Genomic DNA, 15,250 nt, shown 5'->3' with positions numbered 1-15,250 from the left:
ATGATTACAGGTATTGTCTCAGTTTGCCACAAAGATGCCTCTGTGTTATTTAATCCTGGTTCCACTTTCTCATATGTGTCATCATATTTTGCTCATTATTTGGATATGCCCTGTGAGTCTCTTGTTTCATCTGTTCGTGTATCTACTCCGGTGGGCGATACTATTATTGTGGACCGCGTATATCGGTCATGTGTGGTGACTATTAGGGGTTTGAAGACCCAAGTTGACCTTTTGTTGCTTTGTATGGTAGATTTTGATGTGATATTGGGCATAGATTAGTTATATCTGTATCGTGCTATTTTAGACTGTCATGCGAAGACAATGACGTCGGCTATGCTAGGTGTGCCACAGATTGAGTGGCGAGGTTCGACTGATTTTGTTCCCCGTAGGGTGATTTCGTTTTTGAAGGCCCAACGGATGGTTGGAAAGGGTTGCCTTTCTTATTTGGCCATCGTGAGGAGTGTTAGTGTAGAGACTCCTACTATTGATTTAGTCCTAGTGGTGAGGGACTTTTCAGATGTGTTTCTTGCAGACCTGTCGGGCATACCACTAGAAAAGGATATTAACTATGGTATTAATTTGGTGTCGGGCACTCAACCCATTTCTATTCCACCAAATCGTATGGCACTAGCGAAGTTGAAGGAGCAGCATCAGCAACTCATAGATAAGGGGTTTATTCGGCCTAGTTTGTCACCTTGGAGTGCGCCTGTTCTATTTGTGAAGAAGAAGGATGGCACGATGAGAATGTGCATTGATTACAGGAAGTTGAACAAAGTCACAATCAAGAACAAGTATCCTTTGCCTCGTATTGATGATTTATTTGACCAGCTTTAGGGAGCGAGGGTGTTCTCCAAGATTAATCTTAGGGGGGTATCACCAGTTGAAGATCAGGGACTCGGATATTCTTAAGACGGCTTTCAGTATCCCATATGGTCATTATAAGTTCCTTGTGATGTCTTATAGGCTGACCAATTCCCCAGCAGCGTTCATGCATTTGATGAACAACATATTTCAGCCTTATCTCGAATCGTTTATTATTGTAGTCATAGATGATATTCTGGTGCACTCGCGTAGTTAGGAGGAGCACGTTGAGCATTTAAGAGTTGTACTGCATCGGTTGAGGGAGGAGAAGCTTTATGCAAAATTCTCCAAGTGTGAGTTTTGGCTCAGTTCATTAGCTTTCTTGGGGCACGTGCTATCCAGTGAGGGTATTTAGGTTGATCCGAAGAAGATAGAGGTGGTTCAGATTTGGTCCAGACTGTCGTCAGCCACAGATATTCGTAGCTTTAATGGGTTGGCGGGTTATTACCGTCGTTTCATTTAGGTAGTTTCATCTATTACATCACCCTTGACCAAAATGACTCAAAATGGTGCTCCTTTCAGGTGGTTGGACGAGTGTGAGTCGAGCTTTTAGAAGCTCAAGACTGCTTTGACCATAGCTCCACTATTAGTTTTTCCATTAACTTCAGGTTCATATACAGTATATTGTGATGCTTCTAGAGTTGGTATTAGGTGTATGTTGATGCAGGAGGGTACAGTGATTGCTTATGCATCTCTTCAGTTGAAGCCTCATGAGAAGAACTACCTTGTTCATGATTTGGAGTTGGCTGCCATTGTTCATGTATTGAAGATTTGGAGGCATTATCTCTATGATGTGTCTTGTGAGATGTTTACTGATCATCGTAGCCTCCAACACTTGTTCAAGCAGAAGGATCTCAATTTGAGGCAGTGGAGATGGTTGGAGCTGCTAAAGGATTATGATATCACTATCTTGTACCATCCGGGGAAGGCCAATGTAGTGGTCGATGCCTTGAGTAGGAAAGCGATAAATATGGACAGTTTGGCGTATATTCCTATTGGGGAGAGACATCTTAAAGTTGATGTTCAGGCCTTACCCAATCGATTCGTGAGGTTAGACATTTCGGAGCCTAGTCAAATCTTAGCTTGTGTGGTTTCTCGATCTTCCTTGTTCGATCGCATCAGAGAGTGCCAGTATGATGATCCTCATTTACTTGTCCTCAAGGATAGAGTTCAGCACGACGATGCCAGAGATGTGACTATTAGTGATGATGGGGTATTGAGGATGTAGGGTTGGATATGTGTGCCCAATGTATATGGGCTTCAGGATTTGATTCTGGAGGATGCCCATAGCTCGCGGTATTCCATCCATCCGGGTGCCGCGAAGATGTATCAGGATTTGAGACAACACTGCTGATAGAGTAGAATGAAGAAAGACATAGTGGGATTTGTAGCTCGGTGTCTCAATTGTCCGCAGGTGAAATATGAGTATCAGAGACCGGGTGGCTTGCTTCAGCAGAGAGATATTCCAGATAGGAAATGGGAGCAGATCACCATGGATTTTGTAGTTGGACTCCCATAGACTTTGAGGAAGTTCGATACTATTTGGGTGATTGTGGATCGGCTGACCAAGTTCGCGCACTTTATTCCTGTGTGTACTACCTATTCCTTAGAGTGGTTACCAGATATTTGTATCCAAGAGATTGTTCACCTGCATGGTGTCCTAGTTTCTATTATTTCCGATAGAGGTACTCAGTTTACATCGTAGTTTTGGACGGTCGTGCAGCGAGAATTGGGTACTTAGGTTGGGATGAGCACAACTTTTCACCTTAGACGAGCGGGCAGTCTGAGTGCACTATTCAGATATTGGAGGACATGTTTCGCGCTTGTGTCATTGATTTTAGGGGCTCATGGGATCAGTTTCTACCACTCACAAAGTTTGCAATTAACAATAGTTATCAGTTGAGCATTTAGATGGCTCCATATGAGGCTTTATATGGGAGATGGTGTAGATCTCTAGTAGGATGGTTTGAGCCTGTGAGGCCATGCTTTTGGGTATAGACTTGGTGCAGGATGTTTTGGACAAGGTGAAAGTGATTCAAGAGTGTCTTCGTACAGCGTAGTCGAGATAAAAGAGTTATGCTGACAGGAAAGTTCATGATGTGTCTTACATGGTTGGGGAGAAGGTTTTTCTGAAGGTTTCACCCATAAAAGGTGTTTTGAGATTTGGGAAGAAGGGTAAATTGAGTCCTCGGTTCATTAGACCTTTTGAGGTGCTTCGGAGGATTGGGGAGGTGGCTTATGAGCTGGCTTTGCCACCTAGCTTGTCGAGTGTGCATACGGTATTTCATGTTTCTATGCTCCGAAAGTATATTGGCGATCCATCTTATATTTTAGATTTCAGTACGGTTCAGTTAGATGGTGATTTGACTTATGATGTGGAGTCAGTGGCTATTTGGAGCGGCATGTCCGAAAGTTTAGATCAAAGGATATAGCTTTAGTGAAAGTGTATTGGAGAGGTCGGCCGGTGGAGAAGGCCCCCTGGGAGACCGAGCAGGAGATGCGGAGCAGATATCCACACTTGTTTAGAGGCTTCAGGTATGTTTCTTGACTTGTTCGAGGACGAACGTTTGTCTAAGAGGATGAGGATATAACGACCCGACCGGTCGTTTCATGAGTTACATCCCCATTTCCCCCATTTCTACTTCTTTATGTGTTGTTCAGCTATATTTCATCATATCGTGTTGGTTGGTTCGGGTTCGGAATAGTTTTGGAGTGGAATGAGATACTTAATCGCTTATTTGGAAGCTTAAGTTGGAAAAGTCAACCAGATGTTGACTAATGTGTAGAAGTTATCGAATATGAATTCTGATGGTTCGGATAGATTCATTAGGTGATTTTGGACTTAGGAGCATGTTCAGAATGTAATTTGGAGGTCCGTGGTAGATTTAGGCTTGAATTGGCGAAATTGGAAATTTGGCGTTTTTCGGTCGGCAGTGGAAATTTTATATCGGGGTCGGAATGGAATTACGAAAATTGGAGTAGGTCCTAGTGTTATTTGTGACGTGTGTGCCAAATATCAGGTCATTTGGATGAGATTTGATAGGTTTTGGCGTTGTTTGCGGAATTCGGAAGTTTGAAAATCCTTAGGCTTGAATCCGAGGGTGATCTGGTGTCGCAGGTGCGCACCTGGGACCGCATGTGCGAGTCTGTAGGTGCGAGGTATTGTGCGCAGGTGCGAAATACCTGGGGCAGAAAGTATATAAGTTCCCTTTCGCTAAATTTGGCCCATTCCACCATTTTTGAAGTCGGGATTGAAGCTTTTGGAGGGTTTTGCAGTGGGAATCAAGGGAAAACATGTTGAGGTAAGATTTTTTAACTTAATATTCGATTCTATAATGATTTTCAGTAGATTAAGCTTGGAATTTGTAGGATTTAAGGGTGAAAGATTGGGGAATTAGGGCTTGAAAGTTGAGAGTTAAAATTGGGTGATTGAGGAACCAAACGAAGTAGGATTTTGATAAATTTGGTATGTATGGACTCGTGAAAGGATAAGGATTCGAGTGCTGTGATTTTTATCGGATTTCGAGACATGGGCCCGAGGGTTGGGCTTTGCCAATTTCGGGATATTTGATTTAATTTGATAATTTTCGCGTGGACTTTGTTCCTTTGCATGTATTGATGATATTGATTCTGATTTTGGATAGATTCGGGGCGATTGACAACTAGGGATTACGATGCATTTCACACTCCTTCTTACTTGAATTTTGATTAGAAATGTGTACAAAATAGTCCCAAAGGCTTACATGTTGTACTTGATTGTAGGGTTTGGTCAACAAGGTGACAATTGGTCAAAACCAGCTCAAAAAGGAGTGAAACATGCACAAGTACCAAGAACAAGTCCAAGCACAGTGTAACAGGACAAATGCGGCCGCAGTCCATTCTATGCGGTCCGCAAAGAGGAAGATCAGACAGTGCTCATTTCGGACATTCAAGCAATGCGGCCGCAAAGCATTTCATGCGGACTGCATTGGCTTCATTGCGACCGCACTCGATTTTGTGCGGTCCACAAAGCCGGAGTTCAGAGAGTTGCTAACTTTGGGAATATTGCCAATGCGGTCTGCGGTCCTTTTTGTGCGGACCGCAATAGAAGCCACCACAGCCGTGGTGCATTTTGTGCGGCCCACGGTGGCCAAGTTCAGAGAGCAGAAGTTTTTAGCCAAGAGCCTCAGTGCGGACGCACTCAGTTTTGTAAGGTCTGCACTAACCCCGCAAGGGTAATTTTGTCCAGAAAATTTGGCTTAGTATAAATAGTTTATTTTCCCATTTTTAGGTCATCAGTTGTAATTTTAAGCAGAGCTGCGCTCGTGAACAATGTCCCTTTACTACTTTGAGTAATTTTACAATAGTTTCATCATGGAATCTTCAAGTTTTAGCTAGTAATTAAATATTATTGGTTTTTCTTCTTCTATTTCTTTGTTTTCTTCTATTATCATGAGTAGCTAGACCTATTAGCTAGGGTTGTGGCTCAACCCTAGTGTGGGTATTTGATGAGTCTTGTGTTTTAATGCTTGAATGTCTATGGGTGTTTGATATTTGGTCTAATTTATGGTTTTAATGTTAAATTAGTGGTTGCAATAACTAGTTTATGCCTATTTTACTTGGGCTCTTCTTGAGAAAGAGAGCCTAAGTTTAGGAAAATTGGTCCAACAAGGAATTGGGTGTATTCAAGAGACTGATAGCCCCAATTAAAGGGTTAAACCTAGAGATAGTAATACCCGACTTGAACCTCAATTGCTTGCACAAATTATCATACCCAATAGGTCTTGAGAAAGTCAATTAGGGCAAAATCACTCAAACTACCGAGAGGTATAGAGTGAGAAGTATCATGCAATGGTTATATCATAATTCCCAAATATGACAACCTAGCCTTAGACTCGAGAACCCGTCAAGTATCTACCTAGGAGAAAGTTACTTCCCTAGTGCCTTCTTAACTATTTAGACAACCTTCAATAGTTTACTCTTAGCTTAACTTAGTTTAATTTAGAATCTTAGTAGTATAAATTTAGAAGTAATATCAAAACCAACTTTGTTTAGAAGTGCAACTAGGAACAACTACGCAACTCCAATTTAGATAGAAACTCAATTCCCATTTCTAGCTCCTTTTGGAAATCGATCCCGACCTTCTAGGATAAAAGCTTCTTTGACCACTCTCGCTACATTGTAGTGGTGGAGGGTTGGCCTCGATCAGAGATTTAAGGAGCCGTTGTCGGGGAGCTACGGTTTTGGCTATCTATCAAAATAATTTTGTGTATTGTTCTTCTTTCCTTCTGTGTTACTAATTTGTGTGCGTCACAACTTTAGGTACAAAATGGCAGCAAACTTAAACAACGCACCTCTTGGAGATCTTCCGCCGTGGGAGGAGGTAGATAACAATGTTGATGATGAGGTCCCTATTGTGCCTCAAGGACAAAGGAGAGGCCGCCAGGACAATGATAATATTCCAGACCCTCCCCTGCCACCTCCAAGAGTGGATCCTCGAGTGCTTCCCAACCAAGGCTATGCAAGTGAAATTGTCCCACCCCGGATCCGGGTGGGCAATTTTCAAATTACCAATGTGATGCTGACATTGTTGGAGCAGCGTGGGTACTTCACGGGCGCTGCCAATTAGAATGCTTATAAATATCTCAAGGGTTTCGTGGATAGCTATTGGGGGAGCAAGCAAACAAATGTGTCCGAGGATACACTTCGGTTGAGACTCTTCCCTTTCTCACTTAAAGGGAATGCATTGGATTGGCTTGAGCGACTTCCCAACCATTCCATCACTACTTGGGATGAGTTGGTGGATAAGTTCATTGCGAAGTTTTTCTCACCTGGGCACATTGCAACATTGAGAGATGAGATCTTAGCCTTCAAGCAGGAGCCCACCAAACCATTACATGAGATTTGGGAGCATTATAGAACAATGGTAAAGGAATGCCCCAACAATGATATGACTCAGGCGATGATCTAACAGACTTTCTACTGGGGCATTAAAACAACAAACTAGTGCATAGTGAACCAACTTGCTGGGGGTAACTTCATAAAGCTGTCATATGATGAGACTTGTGACAATCTTGACGATATGGCTGACACATCCTCTGCTTTGAAAAGTAGAGCCAATGTGCCATAGGGTGACCCTACGGTCACTCACTTTCACAAAGAGCTACATGACCATGGGCAGGCTATAGCATAGCTGACAAGTGCAATGAATCAGCTAGCAAAAGCACAGTTGCAACAAGTTCAAAATCTGTGCCAAGTGAATGCTATAGAGGGTGTCAACATACTAGTGAACAAAAGAAGACAAAGAGGTCAACAGAACCAAGGGAGTTTGGATCAATTTGACAATGATTGTGGTGGATTCCAGGATGATGGTTATGATAGGCAGAATAAAGAGGTACAATACGTGAACAACTATCAAGGCCAAAGGGGTAATTCTTCCAACAACAACAATGGAGACCCCAAGTTAATTGGGGCAATCAACAACAACAAAGGAACAATAATTGGGGGAACAACAACCAAAATTCCAATTGGGGCAATCAGAACAGTCAGGGTAATTAGAATGGTAACAACAACAATTGGGGTGGTAACAACAATCAGGGAGGTTGGAACAATGGCAATCAAGGAAATCGAGGGCAAGGCTTTCAAAGGCTCCCAATGTACCAACAACCGAACAATCCAACCCCATTTCTATCCCAAGGTCCTAGTTCCTCTAACAACGAAATGGGGAGAATTGAAATGATGTTTGAACAGATGATGAAAAAGAATGCGGACTCTGATACTCAGTTGTCTTCCCACAATACTTCAATCAGAAACTTGGAGGTTCAATTAGGCCAGATCTCACAATCCTTGAAAACTCGCCCTAATGGGGCACTACCAAGTGATACGGTAGTTAACCCAAAGGGTGGGAACAATCATGTGATAGCGGTGACTACGAGAAGTGGAAGAGGCGGTGATGTGAATGCCTCCAAGCAAAAAGCAGTTTTGAGTGATGACGTTGAGTTGCAAGAAGATGAAATTCCTTTGGTGGATGAAAATGTGATTGATGAGAATGTGAATGAAGAAGTGAGAATTGATATTCAAAATGCCGAGGTGGAGACTCAGAATGATGTGAACCCATCTACGAAACATGTAATAGACTTGCCGGAGGCAGTTGTGCCTAAAGCCAAGGGTCCTTTGCCAAGTCCACCTCCACCTTATCCTCAAAGGCTCACGAAGCAGAAAAATGACAATCAGTTTAAAAAGTTCATTGACATGATGAAGAGCTTATCTATTAATGTGCCTTTGGTGGAGGCTCTTGAACAAATGTCGGGCTATGCTAAATTCATGAAGGACTTGGTGACAAATAAAAGATCCATGGATTGTGAAACTATCAAGATGACCCACTAAGTTAGTGCAATAGTGCATTCAATGGCCCCGAAGCTTGAAGATCCCGGTGTTTTCACCATTACTTGCACCATTGGGAGTTTGGACTTTGGTAAGGCTCTATGTGATTTGGGGGCAAGTATCAACTTGATGCCCTACTCAGTTTTCAAGACTTTGGCTATTGGGCAACCGAGGCCGACTTCCATGATATTGTAAATGGCAAATAGAACTATGAAGAGACCATTGAGTATTATTGATGATGTTCTTGTCCGGGTGGACAAATATATCTTGCCAATTTTGTGATCTTGGACTGTGAGGTAGATTATGAAGTTCAAATCATATTGGGAAGACCTTTCCTTGCTACTGGGAATGCCTTAGTTGATGTGGAAGTAGGGGAATTCACCTTCCGGCTGGGTGATGAGAAAGTGGTCTTTCATGTGTGTAAGTCAATGAAGTAGCCCAACAGTTCTGAGGTGTGCTATTTTGTGGACCTTGTCACAGCGGTGATAGTTGATGATACTAGTGCAATGATCAATGTGGAGGATCCTCTAGAGGCTGTATTGTTGAATCTTGATGTAAATGATGATGAAGGCCGAGTGGAGTGCGTGAATGCTTTACATGGAATGGGATCTTACTCTTTTGAGCCTAGGAAACTATCTTTGGACCTTGAGAATAGGAAGACTCCACCATCAAAACCTTCAATTGAGGAACCTCCGATGTTAGAGTTGAAGCCATTGCCTCCACACCTCATGTATGATTTCTTAGGCCCTAGTTCTACTTTGCCAGTTATTCTTTCCTCCTGTCTTACTAACATGCACGCTAATGCCACATTGGCGGTGCTCCAATGGAGGAAGAAGGCAATTGGATGGACTTTAACTGATATTTGGGGGATAAGCCCCGCATTCTATATGCACAAGATTATTCTGGAAGATGATGCAAAACCCTCCTTGGAACATCAAAGGAGGTTGAACAAGGCAATGCAAGAAGTTATGAAAAAAGAGGTGATCAAGTGGTTGGATGCCAGGGTTGTGTACCTTATCTCTGATAGCTCTTGGACTTCGTCGGTGCAATGTGTACGGAAGAAGGGTGGCATGACCGTGGTTGTAAATTCACAAAATGAGTTAATTCCTACTAGGACCATCACCGGTTGGAGGGTATGCATGGACTACCGCAAGTTGAATAAGGTGACCCGCAAGGATCACTTTCCATTGCCTTTTCTTGATTAGATGTTAGATTGACTTGCTAGGCTTGACTTCTATCATTTCTTGGATGGGTATTCTAGGTACAACCTAATCTTGATTGCTCCATAAGATTAGGAGAAGACCACATTCACTTGTCCATATGGCACCTTTGCCTTTTCTCGGATGCCTTCTGGGTTGTGTAATGCACTGGCTACATTTCAGCGGTGTATGATGGCCATTTACCGATATGGTGGAAGATATCTTGGAGGTGTTCATGAACGAATTTTGTGTTGTGGGTGATTCATTTGAGTAATGCTTGAAAAATCTTGATAGAGTGTTGGCCCGTTGTGAAGAAACCATTCTTGTCTTAATTGGAAGAAATGCCACTTTATGGTGGAAGATGGCATAGTTCTTGAGCATAAAATTTCAAAGCATGGTATATAAGTGGACAAAGCAAAAATTGATGTGATTTCAAGACTCCCTCCCCCTACCTCTGTCAAGGGAGTTAGAAGTTTTCTTTGACATGCGGAGTTCTACCGGAGATTTATCAAAGACTTTTCGAAGGTAGTGAATCCCTTATGAAAGTTATTAGAAAAAGATGCCAAGTTCGTGTTTGATGAGAGATGTATGCAAGCTTTTGAACTTCTCAAGCACAAGTTGACCACCACTCCTATTATTACCGCACTTAATTGTAGCTTGCCTTTTGAGCTTATGTGTGATGCGAGCGATGTTGTGGTTGGGGCAGTTTTGGGTCAAAGAGTGAACAAAATGTTTCATCCGATGTACTATGAGAGCAAGACAATGAATGATGCTCAAGTGAACTACATGGTGACTGAGAAAGAGCTTTTGGCTATTGTGTTCCCGATGGAGAAATTTCGGCCATATCTCATGGGTGCCAAGGTCATAGTCCATACCGATCATGCCGCACTCCGGTACCTGACGACGAAGAAGGATTCCAAAGCTAGATTGATGCGATGGGTCTTGTTACTTCAAGAGATTGATTTGGAGATTGTGGATCGGAAGGGTAGTGAAAACCAAGTGGCAGACCACTTGTCCCGCTTGGAGGAGGAGGGGAGGCCTTGTGATGGCCTAGAGATCAATGATTCATTTCCCAACGAACAACTCCTTTCGGTGTCGGTGAATGGTATGCCATGGTTTGTGGACGTTGCTAATTTCCTTTTGACAGGTATAATCCCATGTGAGCTCTCTTCTAACCAAAGAAAGAAGCTCAAACGAGATAGTTTGAATTTCTATTGGGATGAGTTGTACTTATTCAAGATTTGCATGGATGGTGTGATCCGAAGGTGTGTCTCGGAGGAGGAGCAATTGAGTATCGTAGAGGTTTGTCATTCCTCTCCCTATTTTGGCCATCATGGCGGGGTGAGGACGGCTTCCAAAGTTCTTAGTTGTGGGTTTTATTGGCCAACTTTGTACAAAGATGCAAGTGAACTTGTGAAGAGGTGTGACGAATGTCAAAGAGCGGGTGGAATTTCGAAGAAAAATGAGATGCCTCTCAATACTATCCTTGAAGTTGATATTTTTGATGTTGGGGCATTGATTTTATGGGCTCGTTTGTTAGCTCTGTAGGAACACATACATTCTCGTGGCGGTTGACTATGTTTTAAAGTGGGTTGAAGTCGTGGCATTACCCAACAATGAGGCCTGGAGTGTTGTTGCATTTCTCAAGAAGAGCATTTTTACAAGGTTTGGCACTCCTCGTGCAATCATAAGTGATGGGGTGTCTCATTTTTGTAATAGAGCTTTTGACTTGCTTGCAATGTATGGTGTCAACCACAAAGTTTCTACTCCTTATCATCCTCAAGTGAGTGGCCAAGTTGAAGTCTCAAACAGGGAAATCAAGAGTAAATTGTCAAAGACTGTCAATGCAAATAGGACTGATTGGTCAAAGAAGTTGGATGATGCTCTATGGGCTTATAGCACTGCTTACAAGACTCCGATTAGTATGTCTCCATATCGGTTGGTTTTTGGGATATCTTGCCATCTACCGGTTGAGTTAGAGCACAAGGCCATATGGCTTTGAGGAAACTGAATCTTGAATGGGATGTGGCAGCAAATATTTGTGCGGAGCACCTTAATGAACTTGATGAATTCTGATTCCATGCCTACTCTAGTTCGTCCTTATACAAAGACAAGATGAAGTACCTTCATGATAAATATGCTCGTGGAAAGGAGTTCAAAGTCGGTGATTTGGTTCTCTTGTTCAACTCTTGGTTACGTCTATTTCCGGGAAAGCTTAAGTCAAAATGGAGTGGACCTTTTGAAGTGGTGTTTGTGACTCCGTTTGGTGCACTTGACTTGAAGAACAAAAATGGTGAGGTTTTCAGAGTTAATGGGCATAGAGTCAGGCACTACCTGGGAATAATTGATGAAAACCATGTGGTGGCACTTCTTTATCTAAAGTGATTTGATGGTAACTTGCGTCATGCCGCGATGTTAAATCAGGCGCTTCTTGGGAGGCAACCCATGTGTCTTTCTTCTTGTTTTTCTTTGATTTAGTGCAGGACCAAGTTGAAAAATGATCACTTTCTGAAGTTTTCAATGCGGACCGCACTTCATTTTGTGCGGCCGCAAAGGCCTTTGTGTGGCCGCAAAGGCCTTTAGGGGGGGCAAGAAATCAATGAAGACTGCAGAGTGATTTGTCAAAAGTGGGGAGTCTCTGATGTTTTCCACCACGGCCGCATTGCATTTTGTGACATCCGTGGTGGATCACTGCGACCGCACTGGATTTCTTGCGGTCCGCAATGGCCAATTTCCTAGTACTTCATGTTTTTGAGCACCGCGGACCGCGGTGCCATTTTGTGCGGTCCATGGTGGGTAGTTCAGCTGGGGCACATGACCTTTTTCTATAAATAGGACCCGAAGCCCTCCATTTGAACTTTTCGATCTTTTTACTCTCAAAAGCCTAAAAAATTACTTTTCATCGCTCTAAATTGCACGAATTCAACTGTTTAGTCTCGATTAATCATCAGTACATCTCATTTATGGTAATTTTAATTCCTTTTTAGTTATTTAGTTTTGCTTCTTTTGACTTTCATTTTCTCTTAGTACAACACTGATGCAACACCTAGGGAATAGTTAATAGTTGAAAATTTGGACTAAAAATGTGATAAACTTGAACCCTTGGTTGATGTTGCTGCTGGGCACTCACCGCAGACTGTGGTGGATTTTGTGCGGTCCGCAGTGCCTCTGTGCGGTCCTCAATACTATTTTGTGTGGACTAAGGTGGAATAAGTTTTGAAAGCTGACACTTGAGAACAACGACTGCAATGGATTTTGTGCGGTCTGCGGTGCCTAAATGCGGACCGCACTGCATTTTGTTCTATCCGTGGTGCATATATTCAGAGAGTGGGTAGTTTAAACCCCATCTCAGTGCGGACCGCAATACATTTTGTGTGGCCCGCGGTAGCCTCTTTGAGGCCGCACTTCATTTTGTGCAATCCGTGATCTGTAACTTTTGACTGTCTGCAATAATTTTCATGCAACTGTGAACTTCATTGATTCTATTTATACTAACAAGGCAAAACTGAATGTTGCTTGCAGACAATGGTGAAATCACGAGGCATAGGTGGTAAACAATCAGGAAGAGGAGAGTCGTCCCGGGGTAGGAGACAAGGAATGATAAGATTAACCTTGCAAGCCTGGCAAAAAATCAAAAACACCAGAAGGCTCATAAAAGCTACAGACAAATCTATTGACCAACCAGGGACTGAGTATGAGCCTTCCAGGGAGGCATCGTTAGGCTCCGTTCCAGAGTATGTTCCTGACTGGCCGGAGAGGAAAAGGTTGAGGGAACACCTCCAGTCTCTCCCACTGTCCAAGCATCAATGCTCATATCTTCTGAGTTATCTGAGGGCTCAGCTGCAGGCAGTGGCAATGAATATTCCACCTCTCATACAGCTTCATTATCCGAAGAAGGGGCCATAGAAGAAGAAGGGGAAGAAGTAGAAGGGGATGAGCCCCAAGTAGGACAGGTAGAAAGGACCAGAAATTTGGAAGCATGTAAGGACCGGTTTGTGAGTTAGGTTACCTATCACAAGTTCAGAGAGTGGTGACCCGAGATGAAATTGATACTTGAGCGTAATTTATCACCCGGGACCTTTTGCCTCACAACTCTAATGTGTTGAGTCAGTTCAGAGAGAGAGCTGGATGGCACTATTTTATAGGCCATATGGAGGACACCAATGAGCACTTGGCGAAGGAGTTTTACACGAATGTTGCCCACATCAAAAAGGGCACCATAGTGATCAAAGTGCAGAATTTGAAGGTGAAATTTGATGGCAAGACAATAAATGATTACTCGGGCTTCATGGAGGAGGATGAGTCATTGTATTTGGAGAAGATGACATTAGGTGAGGCTGCTCGTCCTTGGTTGGCAGAGTACTTGGCAATCCTAGGTACCACCCCAGATTGGTTGACTGCGGGATTGAATATCTTGAGTAGAACTTTAAACTTTGAGGCTAAGGGGTGGGAAACATTTGTGTGTGGCAGGGTAGACCCCACCACTCACGAAAACTCACTCCCTATTCACCGGGCTATATTGGTAGCATCGATCATGGGGAGCACCCGATTAACATAGGGAATGTGATGTCCCGGGTTATTACACGGGTGGTGAATGAAGGTGAAAGATCTTATCCCTTCCTCAACTTCCCAACCATGTACTTGGAGGACATAGATGTGGAGAAGCGGAAATTTGATATGAAAATGAAGGTGAATGCACCGTTCTCATGGTACAGCCTGCAGGGTGATGACAACCCTAAAGGCAAGCACTACAAGGGCAAAGCCACTACTTCAACTGTCCAGTCTGAAGAGCTAGTAGTGGTAGTGGCTCCTACTCAGCCACCTTCCACCTCAGCAGACATATCCCCAGGACCATCCGCTTCTATAGCTCAATAGATCCCCTCCTCCACTGAATAGTCTTTGACTGCCCACCGCCTGAGCCAGACCCTCGCCAGCATCAACAACTAGATGCATATAGCTACTTTTAAGTTATTTATACTATCTACTATGGTGGCAGCCCAGTCAGCACCCCCTCCACCACAGGTCCCACATTCCGTTGGGGACATTGTGAAGGAAATTTTGGACAAATAGAAAAAGCTCATAGATGCAATTGACTCTCATGGGAAGGCATTGAAGGAGCTTTCTAGGGATGCGAATAAATGAGGAAGACTTGGGCTTCAAAGTCGGTGAAGGAGCTAAGGGTCGAGGTAGAGAGGTTGAAGGTGGATTACCTGCCTTTAGATTTGCTATTGCATGACCCAGTACCAGCAGCCCAGCCCCAGCCCCAGCCAGAGCAGGAGTCCGAAAGGCTACCCATGAGGAAGAGGGTGATTCCCTGTTCTGATGATGCATTCATACAGTTGGAGGACCCGCAGGACGGTTCCTCCAGCTAGCCCCAAGACTCAGTCCAGGCCCAGTTCCCAGCAGAGCCATAGATCATAAGGAGCCCGTCACAGGTTCCCGAGCAGACAGAGGACTCAAGGACCAAACTCAGGATCCTATGCAGACGGAGGGCCCAAAGGGAGTTCTTTTTCCTCTCTTCTCTATTTCTATGCTTATTTTGGTTAGTTGGCATTGAGGACAATGCCAACTTTCATTTGAGGGGGTAGCCCTATTTGGATATTTGGATGACTATATATATGACAATATTCTATGCTTTCTTTCTTTTTTATCTTTGGTATGTACATAATTTTATCATTTTATTGCACTTTTCGTACATTTTACTTTGGGTATTTATATAAAAGTTACATTCTTATGTATATATTCATTGTCCCTATTGTATATTCGATTAAATCCCCTCTTGTACATATTCATTTTACTTTCCGCATTTTTCCTTTCTTAGCTTCTTA

The 15,250-nt window shown here is 43.2% G+C and overlaps 1 protein-coding gene across 1 annotated transcript; it reads left to right on the top strand.

Moving 5' to 3' along the window:
• The first annotated feature begins 321 nt into the window (after window positions 1–321).
• LOC138868787 (uncharacterized) lies at window positions 322–6,970 on the top strand. The gene is made up of 4 exons (XM_070146358.1): window positions 322–746; window positions 6,163–6,247; window positions 6,491–6,766; window positions 6,848–6,970. Exons 1-4 carry the CDS (start codon window positions 322–324, stop codon window positions 6,968–6,970), a joined length of 909 nt encoding a protein of 302 aa, XP_070002459.1.
• Window positions 6,971–15,250: the final 8,280 nt, after the last annotated feature.

The sequence above is a fragment of the Nicotiana sylvestris genome, chromosome 1 (genome assembly GCF_000393655.2).
Source record: "Nicotiana sylvestris chromosome 1, ASM39365v2, whole genome shotgun sequence".
NCBI lineage: Eukaryota > Viridiplantae > Streptophyta > Magnoliopsida > Solanales > Solanaceae > Nicotiana > Nicotiana sylvestris.
Note: the sequence above shows the minus strand (reverse complement) of the source record. Positions and strands in the feature narration are given on the sequence as shown.

Bases quoted from the DNA above. Each gene is read 5' to 3' on its own strand.
- LOC138868787 (XM_070146358.1), top strand. From the start codon at position 322: ATGACGTCGGCTATGCTAGGTGTGCCACAGATTGAGTGGCGAGGTTCG. The intron at 6,248-6,490 runs GTCCCTATTGTG...AAATATCTCAAG, and splicing joins ATAACAATGTTGATGATGAG to GGTTTCGTGGATAGCTATTG. The intron at 6,767-6,847 runs GTAAAGGAATGC...ACAACAAACTAG, and splicing joins GGGAGCATTATAGAACAATG to TGCATAGTGAACCAACTTGC.